The 20,385-nt window shown below is 33.7% G+C and overlaps 1 protein-coding gene across 5 annotated transcripts in view; it reads right to left on the reverse strand.

Moving 5' to 3' along the window:
- The window catches only part of OTOGL (otogelin like), a 346,243-nt gene that overhangs the window by 14,017 nt on the left and 311,841 nt on the right, over positions 1-20,385 (reverse strand). For all 5 annotated transcript variants that reach the window (XR_012518405.1, XM_074402509.1, XM_074402507.1 and 2 more), the window contains 10 exons: positions 15,700-15,841; positions 14,585-14,770; positions 12,129-12,341; positions 11,563-11,667; positions 11,170-11,277; positions 9,738-9,839; positions 9,320-9,424; positions 9,195-9,235; positions 1,460-1,523; positions 358-536 (listed from right to left, as the gene is read on the reverse strand). Coding sequence is in view for 4 of the 5 variants with exons in the window: in XM_074402509.1 (XP_074258610.1) it covers positions 358-536; positions 1,460-1,523; positions 9,195-9,235; positions 9,320-9,424; positions 9,738-9,839; positions 11,170-11,277; positions 11,563-11,667; positions 12,129-12,341; positions 14,585-14,770; positions 15,700-15,841 (1,245 nt within the window). In the remaining variant the exon portion in view is untranslated. The remainder of the gene's footprint in view (positions 1-357; positions 537-1,459; positions 1,524-9,194; positions 9,236-9,319; positions 9,425-9,737; positions 9,840-11,169; positions 11,278-11,562; positions 11,668-12,128; positions 12,342-14,584; positions 14,771-15,699; positions 15,842-20,385) is intronic.

Below are 20,385 nucleotides of genomic sequence, written 5' to 3' on the forward strand. Positions count from 1 at the left end.
TGTAAGAATTTCTAAGGCTGAATATGAGAAACTTCCAATAATAATTGACTTTATATGGTTATATTAGAAGTGAGATAGATGTTAACCTTTACTTCTGACAGCCAAATTCATCAAGCAGGTCTAACAACCTCAGGTAAGGCAATATGGCAAGCTGTAGATAATAAGACTCCTGAAGTTCAAGGTCACACACAGGAAAGTGAAAGTATATGTTTTATAGATATATTACAAAATAGTAGACTATTAAAGAACTATACAGTGTCTATTTTCAATTAATGGAGTATTCACTGCTTTATTCTATAGTTCTGCCATTATTTAATACATTAACTCTCACCAGATTGACTTATAAAGAATACTTACAACATCACATTTTTTTGAACAATTCACCAGTGTAAAATTCAGAGTGTGAAAGCCTGTATGGTTATCTTTTTCTTCCAGACACTCTATTGTATAACAAAAGTCCCCTTCCAAATACTTTATCATGGATTGTCCAGGATTCAATACTGATACTTCTTGAAATACACACACATCATCCTTTTCTAAGAATAGAAAAAATGGTCAATAAGAAAATATACTATTAAATTTTTCACCAATCCACCATTGGAACTTATATTTGAGTCTATGTTTATGTTGTGATGTGCCAATTTTTCAAAACTAATGAAGATCTTCACATTTACATATTGTTAATAACCCAATAGTTTACTTCATAATTAATGTAGTACACTATTCCTTAACATAAAATAAAAGTTTATCTGTAAAAGCAACTGCTGTTTACTGATTGAACTTCCTCCAAAAGCTATATTTTATAGGAGTTTGGAATATGAGCTCTTGGCCAGGCATAGTGGCTCATACCTATAATCCCAGCACTTTGTGAGGCTGAGGCAAGAGGATTGCTAGAGACCAGAAGTTTCAGACCAGCCTAGGGAACATAGCAAGACCTCAACTCTCAGGAAAAAAAAAAAAAAAAAAAAACGCTGAATGTGGTTGGTGCACCTCTGTAGTACCAGCTGAGGTGGAAGTATTGCTTGAGGCCAGAAGTTCAAGGCTGCAGTGGGCTAGACAGGGTCACTGCACTCCAGCCTGGGTGACAAAGCAAGACCCTGTCTTAATAAAAATAAATTAATAATAATAACATAATGGACATAACTTCATACTCTTTAGATGTCTATATTTTAATTAAATATGGACATATTTAAAAGAGCCTAATACCAACTTTAAAGTAATCCGAGGCTTCTGAAAAAATATTTATGTTTCTGTCCTGTTATTCAGGTCTCAGAACATTTAGAGATACTACAAAAGAGGAAATCAAAACATAAAATACATTTTAATACCCAAATACTGGCAAATGGCTTAAAATGTATAGTATGCGTCTCAAAAAATGAGATTTCTAACTTATTAATAATGAAAAACAGATGCCAATAATATTTATTTACAATTTAAAAGTTATAAAAGACATAGTTACCACAGAGATACTGTATGCATCCACAATCACTCTGGAAGTTATGGTCTATTGTAGGAAATTCTCCCTATTGGAAATATATGACTATTACTTATCATTTAGCTTATTATATAACAATTCTTACATATATATACATGTATATATACACACATACACATACATACTCAGTGATAACATCTAATAAGTTCCTTATCACACAGCCAGATACTTTAGAATCAGATTGTTTTATTCTGAGCTTCTGTAGGGCAATCAAAGATAACATTTGCCAACCCTGGGAACTTTGCTTTTATAGTTTTATAGATATATAAACGAAATGTTCTCAATCTTCTCTATGGAGGTAGCTCAGGGATCTGATGTCTGCATCTGCACAATGCTGCTATAGCATATACAGCAGCAATGAATGAGTATAGTATAGTGGTTAATATCAGTCTTACAAATGGAACTGCCTTTGCTCCAGTCCTGGCTCCATAACTTACTTTTTTATTTAGGGCACATGACTTAATCAGACTGCTCCTCACTTCCCACATCTGCAATATGGAGATAATAATACTGCCTACCTCTTAAGATTGTTGAGATAAATAAATGGATCAATATATGTAAAGAGTTTGGAATAGGGCTGACACACAGAAAGTGTTATAGAGCCTTTTGCTGTTAGTATATTGTTACTATGACAGATGCTCAAACTTTGCCCTATCAGGACTGACAGAGATTCTTCCTACCAAATACAGGACCAGGTTTAAAGTTTCAAGAATGGTATTTAAAGCATCAACTTTTTTTGGATGCATTTAATTTTCACATGACATTAGTAATAAAATAAATTTGATTCTTGACACAAATGATTCCAATACATTCATTAAAAAGGCACTTTTCCTCATAAGCTAATAATTTCTTGCTTTTCATTTGCCTTATAAGTTGTAAAGTAGTTTTATGAACATTAATTCATTTGATGTTTCAGGACTTTAGTCATTAGACAATACCAATGGGACTTGAAATAAATGTTAGAATAATGTAGTTAAAAAATAAATCAAATTCTCCCAGTGCATGACTACTCTAAAGATTTTAAAAAGATGGCATTAGGCTCACATTAACTCTTTTAGGTAACATATATACCTGTTTTTTAATAGTTAAAGCCATAATGTGAACTCTGTTTCCCTGAGCTTAGGCTTAAATCTATCCTTTAATACTCATATCCTTTGAGGCCTTATCCATGTATTCAATTACACTTTTATTCTAAGTAGCCAATTTGACCAAGAGGAAATGCCTCTTTGATTGCTCTACCAATATTAAATATTACCTGAAAAAATATGGTAATTTTTACTCCCAAATGATCATCCCTCTCCTTTAAAGTCTGCAGCAAAATCACTTTAGGCTGCTTCCACTTTGGGCTATCATGAAGACTGCTGCTATGAACATTGAAATATAAGTTTTTATGTGGACATATGTTTTCATTTCTCATAAGTATATATTTAGGAGTGAAATTGTTGGGTTACACAGTAATTCTACATTTACCTATCCAAGTAATAGCCAAGGTGGTTTCCAAAGCAGCTGCACCATTTCACATTGCCATCCGTAGTGTATAAGGGTTTCCATTTCTCCACATCCTTGCAAATGTCTTTTTTTGGTCTTTTTAGTGGGTTAATATAATGGGTTAATATACATGGAGGGTTATGTATATTTGGGCAAGATGTGGAGTGATATCTCACTATAGTCCTGATTTGAATTTAAGTGATATTTAACGATGTTATACATCTTCTCATGTGCTATTGGTCATCTGTATATTTTATTTGGATAAACGTCAAGGTATATCCATATGATGGACTATTATTAGCAATAAAAAGAAATGAAGTCATGATACATGCAACAACATGGATTAACTTTGAAAACATGCTAAGTAAAAAGAGTCAGACACAAAAGATCACATATATGATGATTATTATTTTTTTAATTTAATTTAATTTTATTTTCTTTTCTTTTTTCTTTTTTTTTATTGCATTTTAGGTTTTGGGGTACATGTGATGAACATGCAAGATTGTTGCATAGGTACACACATGGCAGCGTGGTTTGCTGCCTTCCGTCCCCTCACCTGTATCTGTCATTTCTCCCCATGCTATCTCTTCCCACCTCCCCACCCCAGGCCCTCCCCCATTTCCCCCCAACGGACCCCAGTGTGTAGTGTTCCCCTCCCTGTGTCCATGTGTTCTCATTGTTCAACACCCGCCTATGAGTGAGAATATACGGTGTTTGATTTTCTGCTCTTGTGGTACATATACACCATGGAATATTATGCAGCCATCAAAAACAATGAGTTCACGTCCTTTGTAGGGACATGGATGAACCTGGAAACCATCATTCTCAGCAATATGATTATCTTTATAGGAAATACCAAGAACGGAAATACACAAAGAGACAGAAAATAGAGTAGAGACGGCAGGAGAGTTTGGAGAAAAATGAGGAATGACTACTGATAGGTACAAGGTTTCTTTTTTAACTGGTGAAATTCTTCTAAAGTTGATTGTGTTGATGGTTGAGCAACTCAGCGAATATACTAAAAGCCATTGAATTGTACACTTTAAATGGCTGTATTGTATGTTAGGTGAATTTGTTTCAGTAAAGCTATTATTTTTAAAAAATTGTAAAGGCCTAAAATATTCTTTTTAGGTTGAGATACATTTCTCTATGTGAATAAACTAATGTGATATTTTTAAAAATCACCTTAGTCACTGAAACAACATTAACCATTATTCAGAGTGAGTACCAGGAACAATGAGTCAGATAAATGCTTGTGTAGAACCATGAGTGTTAAAACTAAATCATCATGGATAGAGGGTTATATATATTTGCATAAGATGTTCAAAGATATTCAAGCTATCAGTTATGTTCCGTGTGTCTAGCACAGTGCTAACAATATAATAATCATTAAATAAATGCTTGGAATAGTGAATGTCAAAATATGATTCACAATTAATATTCAGACATTGAGAGCTGGACTGGAAATAAGCTAGATGGGCCAGCATATAGAACAAGTGCTGGGGAAGGAAAACACAAGGAAAGACAAAGTGGAGAATGGTAGAAATCCACTAAGAAAAAAAAATACGGAGTTAAGGTCACAATGAGACCAAGGTTAACGAATGAACATAGAGACCTCTACCCCAAAAAACTTCAAAGGATCTAGAACAAAGGAAGTATAAAATCCCATAGGAAGAAAGGCCAGGATTTTCTTGTTACATTTGAAGTTATTGAAATGACTCAAGATACTATGTCACTTTTTCCAGGCCAAAAAAAGGAGCTCTGAATGAGGTTGATTACAAGTCAAATACCAGGACATCTACTCTCAGCTGCTTCTCTGGCCATTGCAATGTTTGTCCAAGGACCTAGTAATCATGGACTGTTGGTGTGCAAGGATTGAAACCTTAAAGTTTTTTAAGATCTCTCTCTGTCTCCCCCTCCCTCTCTCTCTAGCCTCCTATCCTTCTCTCTCTCTCTCTTCCCTCTTTCCTCCTCAACACATTTGTTCAATGTTACAAATGGTCAACGTCTTTCATTTTGCCCTCCTAAATTAACACCGACTTCACAATACCCAAGATGTTTATACATGAATGGCTATACCAGCATATTTGCTGATATCCTGCCCTCTAATGTTTTATTGCTCATATCCTGCTATGCACTAATAGAAAAATCTCCCTCAAATACCATTTTCATCATAATTTTCATCCTATGCATGACTCTTTCCTCTTCTATCACACAAAATTTGCACGGAGCTCCTCAGGGTAGGATTGTTCTTTTTCAAGTGTCTAGTATGATGACTGCCCATAATTGATCATCAACAAATGTTGATTGAATAAACAAAAATAATAAATGAATAAATCAAATTTGAATTCCTCAGCCTTGCCTTTAAGGCCCTCCTAGCCAAGGGCAGTGACTCATACCTGTAATACCAGCACTTTGGGAGTCCAAGGCAATAGAATCACCTGAGCCCAGAAGTTCAAGGCTGCAGTGAGCTGTGATTGTGCCACTGTATTTCAGCCTAAGCAACAGAGCCAGACTCTGTCTCTAGAAAATAAAAAAAAAATAATAACACTCTCCCCAAATATAAGAATTTGTATAGATTTTTATCTCTCATTCTTACTTCAGTTAGCTCTTTCTGCATACATCTATTACCTCATACCTTTGTGAATTTACTTCTGTTTCTATTAGCCCCTGCCTGGAATCATTCAACTGCTTTCATCCATTATTTTTACCCTATCACATTCTTCCAAGCTTTTCTTGATGGTCACCATCTCTAGAAACTTCTTCACAATGATCTCTATAATGTGATTAACATTCTGAGCATCATGTATAATTTGTAACAAATTATAACAAAGTAATTTAAGAAATTAAATTTTAATTTTTGAAAAAAATTAAATTGAATTTTTTTTGAAAAAAAATTGAAAAAAAAACAACAACAAATTTTATTGTTAAGATATCTATACTACCCAAATTGCTCTACACATTCAATACAAACCTTGTCAAAATTCTGGTGACATTTTTTTACAGAAATAGATAAAGCAATCCTCAAAATTGCTTGAAACCATAAAAGACCCCAAATAGCCAAAGCAATTTTGAGCGAAAGGAGCACAGCTGGCAGCATCATACTACCTGACTTCAAAATGTACTACAAAGCTACAGTAATCAAAACAGCATGGTACCAATGTAAAAACAGACATATAGACCAATAAAACAGAATAGGGAACCCAGAAATTGATCCATCCATTACAGCCAATTAATTTTTGGCAAAGTTACCAAGAATGAACAGTAGGAAAAGGATAGTCTGTTTAATAAATGATGTTGGAAAAACTGAATATCCATGTTCAGACAAATTATATTAGACCCTTATCTCACACAACATACAAAATCAACATACAAAAATCAGCTCCAAGAGGATTAAAGACTTAAGTGTAATGCTTGAAACTATAAAACCACTAGAAGAAAATACAGAGAAAAAGCTCCAGGATATTGGTCTCAGCAATGATTTTTTGGATATGAACCCAAATGTAAAGACAACAAAAGAAAAATAGACAAATGGGAGTATAGCAAGCTGAAAAGCTTCTGCACAGCAAAGGAAATAATCAACAGCAAGAAGAGATAACCTACAGAGTAAGATAATATATTGCAAACTGTACTTCTAAAATGGGTTAATATCCAAAATACATAAAGAACTCAAACACATTAATATAAAAAAAAACCAAATAACCTGATTTTTAAAATAGGCAAAGGCTTGAATAGGCATTTTACAAAACATATAAATGGCCAACAAGTATATTTTAAAATGCTTAATATTAATAGTCTGGGAAACGCAAATTAAAAACACAATGAAGTATCACCTCACATCTGTTAGAATGGTTATTATCAAAAAGACAAAAGATAGCAAGTGTTGGTGAAGATGCAGATAAAGCACCCCTGCACGCTGTTGGTGGGAATGTAAATTAGTATAGTCATTATGAAAAATAGTATGTATGCTCCTCAAAAAATTAAAAATAGAATTACTATATCATCTAGCAATTCCACTACTGGGTATGTATCCAAAGGAAATAGAATGACTATATTGTAGAGATACCTGCACTCTCATGTTTACTGCAGCACTATTCACAATAGCCAACATATGGAATCAACCCAAGTGTCCATCACAGAATGAATAGATAAAGAAAATGTGGTATATATACACAATGCAGTATCATATAGCCTTAAGAAAAGAAGAAATTCTTGTCATTTGAGACGACATGGATGAACCTGGAGGACATTATGTTAAATGAAATTAGTCAAGCACAGAAAGACAAAGAACACATGATCTCATTTATATGCAGAATCTTAAAAAGTTGAACTCATAGAAGTTAGGGAATAGAATGGTGGTTACCAGGCCTGCAGGTAGGGGAGTAAGGTTAGAGGACATGTTGCCCAAAGGATGCAAAATTTCAGTTAGATAGGAGAAATAAGTTCAAGAAATCTATTATAAACATAATGACTAATCATTAGTAACAATGTATTGTATTCTTAAAAACTGATAAGGGAAAGGCTTCTGTGTTCTCACCACAAAAATAAAATGATGTTGTGAGGTAATACATGTGTTAATTAACCCAATTTAGGTATTCCATAATGTATACATATTTAAAAATAACATGTCGTATATAATAAATATATGCAATCTTTGTTTCTTAATCTTAAAAATAGGCAAATAAATGAAATGAAATGAAATTAAACACAAAGATTGTACAGTGCTTTCAGTTTGCCTTTAGAAAACCTATGTGTCCTAGAAAAGACAGAAAGTAGAAAAGGGATAGGTCTAACTTAAAAAGGGGAAAAAAATAGAGAAATTTAAGTTTTAATGTGCCAAAAAATAATACTTATAACTAATACTGATTGAGCCCTTCTTATATGTCAGACACTAAGTATTCAAATTATATTAATTTATTTACTGCCTATGATAAGGTATTGCTATTATTTTTATGTTTCAAATGAGACAAGTGAGCCACAGCTAGAGAAAGGCAGAAACAAGGCAGTCTCACATTCTCTTTCATTCTTGTTTCAAGTTGTGCCTTGGCTACATTTTCTAAGGGAAATGAAAGAGTTAAGACAGAGCAGAAAGAATAAAGAATACACAAACATGCACACACAAAAAGCAATCCTTGGTTGGAATACTAAAAATCTCAGTCAATAATTTATTCTCTGGGACCTCAACTTTCTCACTTATAAAATGAGCTAAAATACTGACTTGGTAAAGATTCAATAAGATAGTATACTGCATATGCTACGTAACTGTGAAGAACTAGAGAAATACATGGCATTATAATTCTACTCTTGTGTAGATGCATATACAGTGTCCTCACGAAATAATCAAATGAGAGAATTATTATGAGAGTTATTTGTAAAGTTTAAACATCCTCTGTAAATCATAGATGAGAGCATCATTAAAGAAAATGTTGGATTAATGCTTTTTAAATAAAACAGTGGCATCCTAGGAGGGGTTCTGTTACTTTAAAAAGTACCTCATTTGTTCTTCATAACATAGCTTTGAACTGGAGATTCTGAATAAATTCTCTAAGTGTACATATTGTTTGAGAAGGAAAACAAAGTAAAATGTCTTTGCAAAATAAAACCTGTCTTCTCTAATACATAAGGCCAGGAATATATTATCTTTCTGAAGCCTTATCGGCATATCATGAATATAAATATTTAAAAAAACAAAGACTTGTAAAGCACCACAGGATACATTTAGTGATTAAATAAGTGATACCAGAGTTATTCTTGTTATTTCTAAAAATTAAATCTTTGAAATTTCTATAAGGTTTACATGTTTGTAGATAACTGTTAAGAAGACACAGGCAGTTCTGTTTATATTCCCTTCTCCTCTACAACAGATGAGGAGTGCACTTTCTTAAAAAATCATTAGAGACAACATTCAATATTAAGATAACTTTTTTTCAATATTTTGCTTCAGTTTAATACCAGTGAACTTAAATAGATATAAGACTAGTAGATTCTATTACCAGTTAAAAAAAATAACATATTGTATTTTCCTATCTCAAGTAAAATGTAAATTATTGGCTATTTCCTAATATCAGAGCACATTATTTTAATCTACTTGAGTACAATTTGATATGGATAATTTTATTAACTCTGAGAAGAATTTAGAAATGAGAGAGATAAAGGAATAATAGACAGATTTAAATAAATATGACAAGTCAATCAAAATATGTGTTCTTACCACTTCACAAGTTGGCATAACAAGGTTTTCACAGCTACATTCTAAAAGGCAAAAATCAACATATTTACATTCCTCAAAATAATTAACTTATTATAATAAAACCTTAAAATATGAAAATTAGTTACCACAATGCCATGTTGGGCAACATTGACCAGATACATTTTCTTTCACAAGATTCATATCTTCTCCACAGCTGAGTAATGGCACAGGACAAAGGTTTGGTTCACATACTAAAAATAAAAATTACATGGGTAAAGATAAATTTTATAGAATTGCCATTTCTCATTACCTACCATGTAGTTCACTGCCATTAATGCATGGATTAAGATTTCCCAAGTGCTACCTCTCCCACCACCAGATTGCCTTGTGTTGGTGAAGATAAAACAATTGACACATAAACATGTACAAAAAGAGTACTGGTGCCAGGATAGCTCATCAAGTGAAAAACTTTCAAAATGGGAATGTAACAGTCAACTAAGATGCACTGGGCTTCTTAAACATTGGACATATGGAAATATTTTTAAATAGTTAATATACACTTACCACAGTAATACTGAGGACAACAGAAGTGTGTGCTATTAAGATCTACTGTAAGAAATTCCCCATCATTACAGATTGGAACAGGTTCAGTGCAAGATTCACAAACTAAGGTGAAACAAAAAGCCAACAGTCAAAGCTGAGCTAAAACTGATGAATTATAATATGAGTTTAAATTATCACACACAAATCAAATCAAATCAATTTTGCTTAAGAAAATAGTAAAAGAAAAATAAGGTGTATCTCCTTATTTGGTCACAAAAATGATAATATTAGCTGAGTATATTGCACTATGCTTTCCAAGCACAGTGACATATAGAACACCATCTTACCAGAAAGGTAGAACATTAAGATTTCCTAGGTAATTTGTCCTTATTATGATCAAAATTTTATTTATATATTTATTTATGTTTTCTTAATCACTCTCATTGATTACTTGCATTTAGGAATGAAAATGTAGTAGGTATTTATTCTTTTGGGCTGTTTCAGCATGCCATTTCAATTTTGATAACTGTTCTCTGAATGACCTTGAAGAAATGCACCACCCACATGGTTTTGGAGTGACTATCTTTAAAGATGCCTCACATCATGAGGCCACTCTGTAGAAACATAGAAGTAATCAGAATCCCTTTGGATGGAATTTGAGTCATACATCGAGACACATCAACTGAAGAAAAAAATGAAGTTGGCTCAATCGTTAGTTATCTCTACCTAGAGCAGCTGATTTCTCTCCTTCCTGGGGCTTGACTGCTCTGCTTTGTTTTGATCCTACTTCCCCAGATTCTTCCAATAACAGGTTGTGCTAAAGCTACCCAGAATCAATCGGTTTTTGCCACTTGCAGTCAATGAATCTTAACTGATACAAAGAAAGTGCTTTGATTACTTCTGAAACCTATATTAATTATCAAGCAATCTTTGATATAATAAGTCATTTGAAAAAAGAAAACTGGAGAATTCTTTCTATTTCAATGTTCAGCTTGCCAGGCAGAATATTTAGCTCCAGTCATTTTCCAGACACTGTTTCTACTATTCTTTTTTGAGGTCATGATAGCTCATACATGATATACAGGACATAAAGTTTTAAAGATGTCCTATAAAGTCTTAGCAGAGCCCATTATTCAAGTTGGTTCTTCAAGGAAAGCCAGTGCTAAATTTTTCTTCAAAAAAATTAGGTATTGACCTTATTATGAAAAAAAAACTTGATTCAAATATCTTGGTTATATCTGGACTGAGAGATATAGTTTTTGTTGATGGGGAAGGTATTTATCATAATTGTCTAGTCATTTAAAATGTCATACTTTATGACAGTTCTCATTCAGTTGAATTCCTATAACATCAGAACATTGGTTACCATCAGTCCCATAAAATTCACGTTAAATGAGAGCTTTTTCCCTAGATCGTCTCCCTTCTTCCAAGAAATTGTCTCTAGAATACTTACCACAAAGAGGGGAAAAACAACAAGGTTCTTCCTGTTGAACTTGAATCATGAATTGGTCTTCTCTGCATTCTGGTGTTGAAATACTGGGGCATTTCAATGGGTCACATTCTGCAGAAACACAATGATATTAGAAAATTTGTAGAGCCTGAGATGATAAAATAATCACATCGTGTTTACTCCTCTTTGAATTTAGTAACAAATAACTTATTTTAAAGTTATTAAGCATATATACATACATATATATGATATGTAGCAGGTTTAAAAAATTAGCAAGACAGCTCTACAATCTTTTATAATAAATCATTGTCTTGGAGACACAAAGAATGAGAATCTAATTCACTGTTCCAAATAAACAGTGAACCTCATTCTTAATTTTCTATATTGATTACTTACCACACTTGTACTGTGGACAGCAAGAAAGAGGACTGTGGCCAACAATCAATTTTTGACTATTCGTACATGTTGGGATGGTAGTTTCACACAAAGTCATATCACATCCTATAAATAAGAAAAACTGTTAAAATATTAGTGAACACAACTAAAATCTGCCAATTGAAAACAGAGAAATGACTGCCAACTCAAAGCAGGGAACTCAAAGCAGAGATATGACTCTCATTCTGCATGTTTTTACACTGCAGTTAACCCATTCAGCTAACAAAATGGACCATATGTGAAAATGCAGCAGTTTTGAGGTTTTTCAATTATCTTTCACCCTTGACTCATAGATCAACAATTTCAAGATCTTTCCTCTTCTCATGTTTTGTTGAGTATTATTAACTGTGAATAGCCAGTTTTTCATGTTTATTTGACAAAATTGTAATGAAACAAAACTTACATTGAGAAAATGACATTTATGGCACATTTTAAAAATACAAATCATTATATACGCTCTGCTTTTTCACAAAGAATATCAACATATTTTGTGGAATCAATTGACTATAAGGCTTCTGCATACATACCACAAACTCCCTTTGAACAGCAGGTCCATTTATCAATGATGCCCATGACAACTTCAGCTTCTCGTTCACAAACTGGAGTAGGCTCTTCATCACAGTCAGGTTCTATAGGAATAATGCTTCCATTCTCCAAACATTTGTATAGAGCACATTCATCAATGCCGCCATTCCAAATCTCCCCAGCAGTGCGGGGGTGGTCTTCACTATCAGTGCATGCTTTAAAAAGATCAACAGTATTATAACGCTCATGACCTAGGCACTAAAATAAATCATGCCACCATGTTTTCGTTTCAGACTGTGACATGACCCAGTAACATAGATGATGTGTCACAAGTCTGTTGTTTTTCTCAGGTTTCTCTTTCATCATCCACTGACTTACATTTTTCTTTAATGAAAGTTTATACTTAGTCCATAGAAAATATTTTTTTCTCCCGGCTGCGTGCAGTGGCTCATGCCTATAGTCCCAGAACTTTGGGAGGCTAAGGAGGAAGGAATGTTTCAGGCCAGGAGTTTGAGACCAGCCCTGGCAACATAGAAAGACCTTGTCTCTACCAAAAACAAAAATAATTAGCTAAGTATAGAGGCATGCCTGTAGTACCAGCTACTCAGGAAGCTAAGGCCAGAGGATCACTTTGAGGTCTCAGTGAGCTATGACCACTTACTTAAGCCTGTGCAACAGAGTAGACCCTGTCAAGAGAAAGAAAGAAAGAAAAAAGAAAGAAAGAAAGAACGAAAGAAAGAAAGAAAAGAATTTTTTCCTTTTACAACCACCTGTAAATTTGTATGTCTTCTATAAATAAAATGATCCATTATTTTTGATACATTTTAAGTCCTGTTAATATAATTTATTTAGCCCAATCAAATTCAATAATATAAATTTAAATTAATTTGAAAATAGTAACTGTTAAAAATGAGTGGGATTAGAAAACAAGGTAGTCCCTATCTCCTATAACATTTATATCATATGAAAATTCAAAATATTTCTACTTTAAAATCTAAAAGTAGAAAGTAGACAATTAAGAAAAGTATTATTTAGTGACTATTATTTTTATGTAAAAGTTTTGTTTGATGATAAATATGACCACCTAGTAGTTCTTTCAAGGAATAATAATGATAAATGTTAATGATCTTATCCCCCCAAATCATAAATGATCAACCATATCCCCAGCTTCCAGTTAGCTCTTATCCTATTTACTATAAAACTAAATCTCATAGATCTCTAAAGAACAAATATAAGCACACCTATACATCCTCAGAGTATTCCACAGATACTTTCTATACTGGCAAACACAAGCTTATTTCTAAAACTATATATGCATTTCACTTCTCCTTGCCTTTTTCTTCAATAATTAGTCAATTCATTTTCTTTTGACCATAATAAAGAGGCCTATGACTCACAAGTCCTGTGCTGCAATTGTCTCAGTCTTGCACTTTTTCATCTGCCACCACCATGGAGACAATGATCAAAATAAAATTGTTTGAAAATAAAATTAGAAATACCAAGTAAGTTCTCCCAGTGTCTTAGTCCATTTTGTGTTGCTCTAAGAAAATACCTGATAGTGAGTAATATATAAAGAAAAGAGGTTCATTTAGTCACACTTCTGCTGGCTGGGAAGTTCTAGGGCATTGCACTAGCGTCTACTTAGCTTCTGGTGAGGGCTTTTCTCCTGCCTTGTACTATAGTAGAAGGCCAAAGGAGAAGTGGACAGATGTGAAGAGGAATCAGACATGAGGAAGAAGCTCCCTTTAAGACATTCTGCACTTGAGGGAAAGATTCCATTTCTTCTAGAACTAATCCAGTCTCACAAAAGCAATAACTCATTCACAACCTTGAGAAGGAATTAATCTATTGATGAGGGCAGTGCCTCCAGGACCCAGACACCTCCCACTAGGCCACACCTCCCAGCACTGCCACACAAGGGGTTCAAGCCTCAGCACGAGTTTTGATGGGGACAAACCACATCTAAATCATAACGCCCAGAGAACAATATGTAATCTGCCATTTCTTACATGCTTACTTTCTCAAGGCACCATGTTAAATGCAAAATGCTTTTTACTAAATTATGTAACCCCACACTAACCTTATGAAATAAGTACTATTATTTTCCTCACTTTCCAGATGCATGACCTGAGACTCACAGAAGTAAAAGTAAACCACTAATCCATGAAATAACTTGAATTTGAGTTCAGTCCATAATCTACTCTTAATTCTTGATTTGCCATGCTCTTTCCCAGTTATTACAGGCAGAAGTAAAGATTAAAACACATTACCACTGATACTTTTATAACAATTAACTTCTCTTGAAATAATATTAAAATCAAAGAAACAAATTCCTTTCCTTTCCAACATTTAGGCTGTCTTTGATAAATCTTTGTTAGCACATCTCTCCAAAGTCTCAAAAAAATTTTTTGTTTGTTTTCCAGATCCCTAAGAAGTCATTTTGTACTCTGCGTCTTACCACACTCTTTCTCTGGAATGCACTCGGTTGAATGTGGCCTGTGAAGAATAGTTCCATCTTTGCACACACAGTCTTCTCTTAAATTCAAACAGGAAGAGTGTCCATAGAACCATTGGTTCAGGCATGTTCTTGCTTCACAAGGTCGCACACAGGGTTGATATTCCTTCCCTTCTGGACAACTCAGGGCTTTGAAGAATAGAGGACAAAATTTGCTAATGGTAAAAGCAACCTATTTAAATTTCTAGTAACAGAAAAAAATGTCAAATTTCTTTTAGAAAATAAATTTTGCAAATTTCAGTCTCTTCAAATTCCATTTTTCATTTATTCTGTAACCATAAATCAGAAATAAAGGCATTGATGTGTATGTTTTTTGCATATTTTTGCAATTTTTAAGCATCTCTAAGGGTCTACTGTTATTAGCTATTATGGTGGGAAACACTTATCAGATGTACAACAAATAAATATGACCAACAGGCAGCCCAAGTCTGGTTGGAATAAACATACGATCAACTATTATGAAATTATTGCTTTGTGCAGTGAGAAGAGATAACAACAGTTTACTCAGAATTAAAACGGAAAGACATTTTCAGTATATAACTCAACCAAATCATAAAAAATAAAAATGCCGTACGTTTAGGTTTGATCCTTCGCTGTCAAAAGAAATTACTATTGCTAAGCAGTTTATAAATGATGCTTTAGAAAATCCTTATGGACTGTCAATGATTGTAAAAAGTCATACTATTAAAAATTGAATGCTCAACAAGTGGGATTATAAATTGGTACAATCTCAGTGGAGAACAATTTGACTGTGTCTAGTGAAATTGGAAATGACACGCAATCCCAGTGAATCAGCGATGCCCATCCTGAATAGTGATTACCTCTCAGGGAAAAAAGAGAGGAAAGGGTTGGAAAAGGCACACAGGGAGCTTCATGTGTGACTGTTTTATTTCTGAAATTGAATGATGTAACTTGTATTTGTGATATACTAGCTTCGTCTTTGCATTTTATGCTTACTAAATTAGTTTGTGGTAAAAATATAAAGGAGGGAAAGAAGTGATTGCAAACATGAAATGTATTTTTAATTGAAAAATATTATACAGTTAACAGTTACTTACAGCAGTAATCAGGTGTTCGCCACTGAATACAGATATCAAACTTGTTGCACAGAGCCACATATGCAGAAAGTGCATCACATTCATAGTTCCAAAAATAGGTATAATTAATCCACATCTTTTCACAAAAGTCTTTTGGTGAAACCTAGAGAAACATTTTGCCTTGAAATGAGTTATGTAGTTTTATTTCCCTGAAAGCCCTAAACTAGACTATGACTATTTGGAAACTCAAAGGGTAGCAAGTTAATATTCATTATACTTCATCACAGACCTTACATTTTCAAAAATTCTTAATATTAAATATCACTCTAAACACATTTAAGTAAGATAATACTATCTGCACTAATCTACACAAATCTGTCTTATAAAGATGGAAAAGAAAATAGAGTATGTGGACCCAAGCAAAAATTTATTTCTAATATCCACTGTGGGCTACAATTGACTTTTCTATATATTGAATAAGAGTTTGAACAATTATAGATTAAATTGGAAGCTCCCAAAGCATTCTATAATGGTATACAGCATTGCTTATTAAATCGTTATATATGTTCTCAAAATTTGTATTAATATTTAAGGTTAGTTACATAATTTGTAAAATTTGGCACACTTCAATCTAATTAGAGACTCAATTTTTTCCTATAGAATATGTTCCATTTTGTTATAGAGACACCTAAAATATAAATAGTTTGTGACAATATTCCATTTTTCTCTCAACTCATTATTCAGCAGGCACATGTTAAGTGTCTAAATTTAGATGCCAAATTCTGATACAGGCCAAAGTAGCCAATAAAAATAATTAGCATTTTTCATAGCCCATCTTCTTTTCTCAGGGTCTGTAACTATAAAAACCAATGTCATGAAAACAGACATATAGACCAATGGGACATAGCAGAGACCCAGAAATAAATCCACATATTTACAGCCAGCCAACTGATTTTTGACAAAGGTGCCAAGAGCACACAATGGAGAAAGAAAAGTCTCTCCAATAAATAGCGCTGGGAAAACTGGATATCCACCTCCAGTTGAATGGCATTAGATCCTTAACTCACATAATATCCAAAAAATCCACTCAAAAGAGACATGACTTAACTGTAAGACCTAAAACTACAAAACCACTAGAAGAAAACAGAGGAAAAGCTCTAGGACACCAGTCTGAGTAATAATTTTCTTCATATGAATCCCAAAGTACAGTCCACAAAAGAAAAAATAGACACATGGGATTGCATCAAACTAAAAGTTTCTGCACAGCAAAGCAAACAGTCAACACAATAAAGAGATGACCTACAGAATGGGAGAAAATATTTGCAAACTAAACATCTAATAATGGGTTAATATCCAAAATACATAAGGAATTCAAAAAACTTAACAACAAGAAAACCAATAACCCAATTTAAAAATGATCAAAGAACCTGCATAGATCTTTCTTAAAGAAAATGTGCAAATGTCCTGCAAGTACATGAAAAAATGTTTATTATCATTCATCATCAGAAAAATACAACTTAAAACAACAATGAGATATTACCTCACACTTGTTTAGAATGGCTATTACCAAAAACACACACACAAAAAAAACTCTTTGAAGAGGATGTAGAAAAAAGGTAACCCCTGCACACTGTTGGTGGGAATGTAAATTAGTACAGCCATTGTGGAAAACAATATGGAGGTTTCTCAAAAAATTAAAGATAGTACTATCATATAATCAAGCTACCCTACTACTAGGTACATACCCAAAAAAAAAAAAAATGAAATCAGTATGTCACGGAGATGTCCGCACATCCATGTTTACTGTAGCATTATTTGCAATAGCCAAAATATAAAATCAACCTACGGATCTGACAATGGATGAATGAAGAGAGAAAATTTGGTAAATATACACAGTGGAATATTATTTATCCTTTAAAAAGAATGAAATCCTGCCATTTGTGACGACAGGAGTGAAACCAAATAACATGATGTTAAGTGAAATAAGCAAGGCACAGGAAGACAATACCACATGAACTCACTCAAATGTGAAAACTAAAAAAGTTGATCTTGTAGAATCAACCAAGGAATTATGGTTACTAGGGGCTGAAGTGGTTGGGAAGATGTTAAAGGGCACAGAATTTCAGTTAGATGGGCAGAAGTCCAAGAGATCTATTGTATAACATGGTGACCCTAATAAATAATGTATTATCGAAAAATGCTGAGAGTGGATATAGTGTTATCACCATACAACTGATAATTACATGACGTAATGCATTTGTTAATTAGCTAGATTTCATCATTCTACAACGTACATATACTTCAAAATATCACGTTGTACACAGCAAACACATACATTTTTATCTATCAATATAAAAATAATATTAACATGTTTTTAAAGATGCAGAAAATCCCTAAGATTCGACTTTCTTTTTAGTGTTCTTTGTGAAATCTTCTCCGTTTCCAATCACCTTACTTTGCACAGAATACTTGCTTTAGTCATTAATAGGCTCCTTTTAATCAAATGCAATGAAACTGATATTCTAAATCCTTCCTGACCTCAGAAGCCTATATTACCATTAGGATGTCCACTTGCTTAAAGTGTTGTCTCCTTTAACTTCAAAGGTACCACACTCCGTTGCCTTTACTTGCCTCTCATTCTGTTTTACTACAGCCTATCCTCAATGGTAATGTCCAAGCTCATCTGTTCCCATGGTTTCTATCACCATTTGAGAAATTTAAACTTTTTGTCTTGGTTTCTTCATGTGTGAAATAGAATTAATAGTAACAACTACTACTACCTAAGATCGATGTGAAAATTAAATAAGCTACTATATGGAAAATGTACAGAAAAAACCCTGGTACATCATAAATTATCATTATTTTTAAAAATTCATATACTAATAGCTCTTCAAACCTGATCTCTGGCCTCAACTTATCTCCTCTGAGCTCCCAAATTATGAATTATGCTCCAGAGTTTCTGCTGGATGTTTCTACTTTGATAATGCACATGACTTCATCTGCCCAAAATAAAAAATTGTGTCCCTTCTTTACTTAGCCCATAAAAGCTGATTCTTCTGTATTCTCCACTTACCTATTAATTGATGCACATTTTTATCATTTATTGAGTACCTAACTACATATCAGGCACTGTGCTATGCATAAGAATAAAGGTAAATAAAACAGACCTGATCTTTGCTTAAGGATCTCAACAACAACAAAAACAAAGCCTTTGAGTAAGGTGAAGAGAAGCCACCACGCTAAAAAGGATTTAAGGAAAGAAGTATTCCAGCAGGGGAAACAGCAAGAAGACTAGCCTTTTGACAGAAAAAAAAATTCTTTGACTATTAAGAGAGGTGAGAGGAGGCAAAAATGGTTGGAGCTTAGCAAACAAGAAGAGCTTAGCACAGGATGTGGCTGGAGAAGTAGGTGGGCCACATCATAGAGGACATTGTCAGCCCTGGTAAGAACTTTGGAACGTACTCTAAGTGAAAGACATTGAAAGATTTTAGGTAGAGAAATCACAAAATTCTGTTAATTTTAAGAGATCATTCTGCCGGCTTTGTAGAGATTTGCAAATGACGATGAAAGTCAGTGGTAGAAAAATCGAATTATAAGTCTTTGTCACTGGATCAGGCAAGATATGATAGTTGTCTAGATTCAAATAGTGGTGGGAAGAAATGCATGGATATTGAAATATTTTGGGAGTGGACCCCATAAGAGTTGGTGATAGCCTGGATGGCACAGATTGAGACTCAACAAAGCATGAAGAATTTCTTTATCTTGATATGTTACTCTGTTTAAGCTAGAAAGTTGAAGTCATCTATAAATGCTCACCCTCCCTTAGCACTAACATGTAATTGGTCCTTAAATCCTCCCCATTCCATGTCCCAAATGTCTCCCAAATGCCATCTTTCCTTTTTGAACATGCAGCTATCCTCACTTGCTTCTTCCTGACCAACAGAGTCCATCATTTTCCCAAAGTAGATTTGCTTTAAAATAATTCAACAGGGGCGGGGCGTGAACAGAAGAAGTGAGGAAGACAGGCAGAAAAAAGAGAGGCAATTTTTTAAATAATTTTTTAAATCTGGGTGATGGACACCTAAAGTTTCTTATATTGTTCCCACCACTTCTGTGAATGTGTAAATATTACCACAATAAAAGCTTACAATAAGCAAATAAAAACTACTCAAAGACCTTTTAATTAGCTCCCTTGCTATACCTGTCTAGCCCATCTGCTTCAGGCCTTCATACAAATCTACTGAGCAAAATGTCATGATCCTCCCATTTTTTTAGTTCTTAACTTTCTTTTTCTTTTTCTTGCAACAGGACTTTAATGAAAGTGACTCTTAGAAGCAGAAGGTAGAGAAACGGAAACTTTACCTCAAGGTTGATTAGAGTTCAGCCCAAAGTAGTCTCTATAAACTCAAAATTTCTTTGAAGTATCTTTTTTGAAGTCATGCAAGTTTTACATTCTAGTGCTTAATAGTCTGTGTCTTTTAAATAAAAACAATGTCTTGAGGCTTGAGATTTTGAGAGAAAAATAAAAGAAATACACCCTGCCTATCTCATGGATTAACGGACACTTTGGTATTGCATTCGATCCCTAAATATTCACTCAATAAATCTGCAGTGAATTGAGATCTGATGCCAAATATCAAGTTCAGCATGATGGCAATACTGTGCCTTCTCTGCCTCAGTTTTGCAATATCCAAGAACTATGTGAGT

This window comes from Saimiri boliviensis, chromosome 7 (assembly GCF_048565385.1).
Source record: "Saimiri boliviensis isolate mSaiBol1 chromosome 7, mSaiBol1.pri, whole genome shotgun sequence".
Classification (NCBI taxonomy): domain Eukaryota; kingdom Metazoa; phylum Chordata; class Mammalia; order Primates; family Cebidae; genus Saimiri; species Saimiri boliviensis.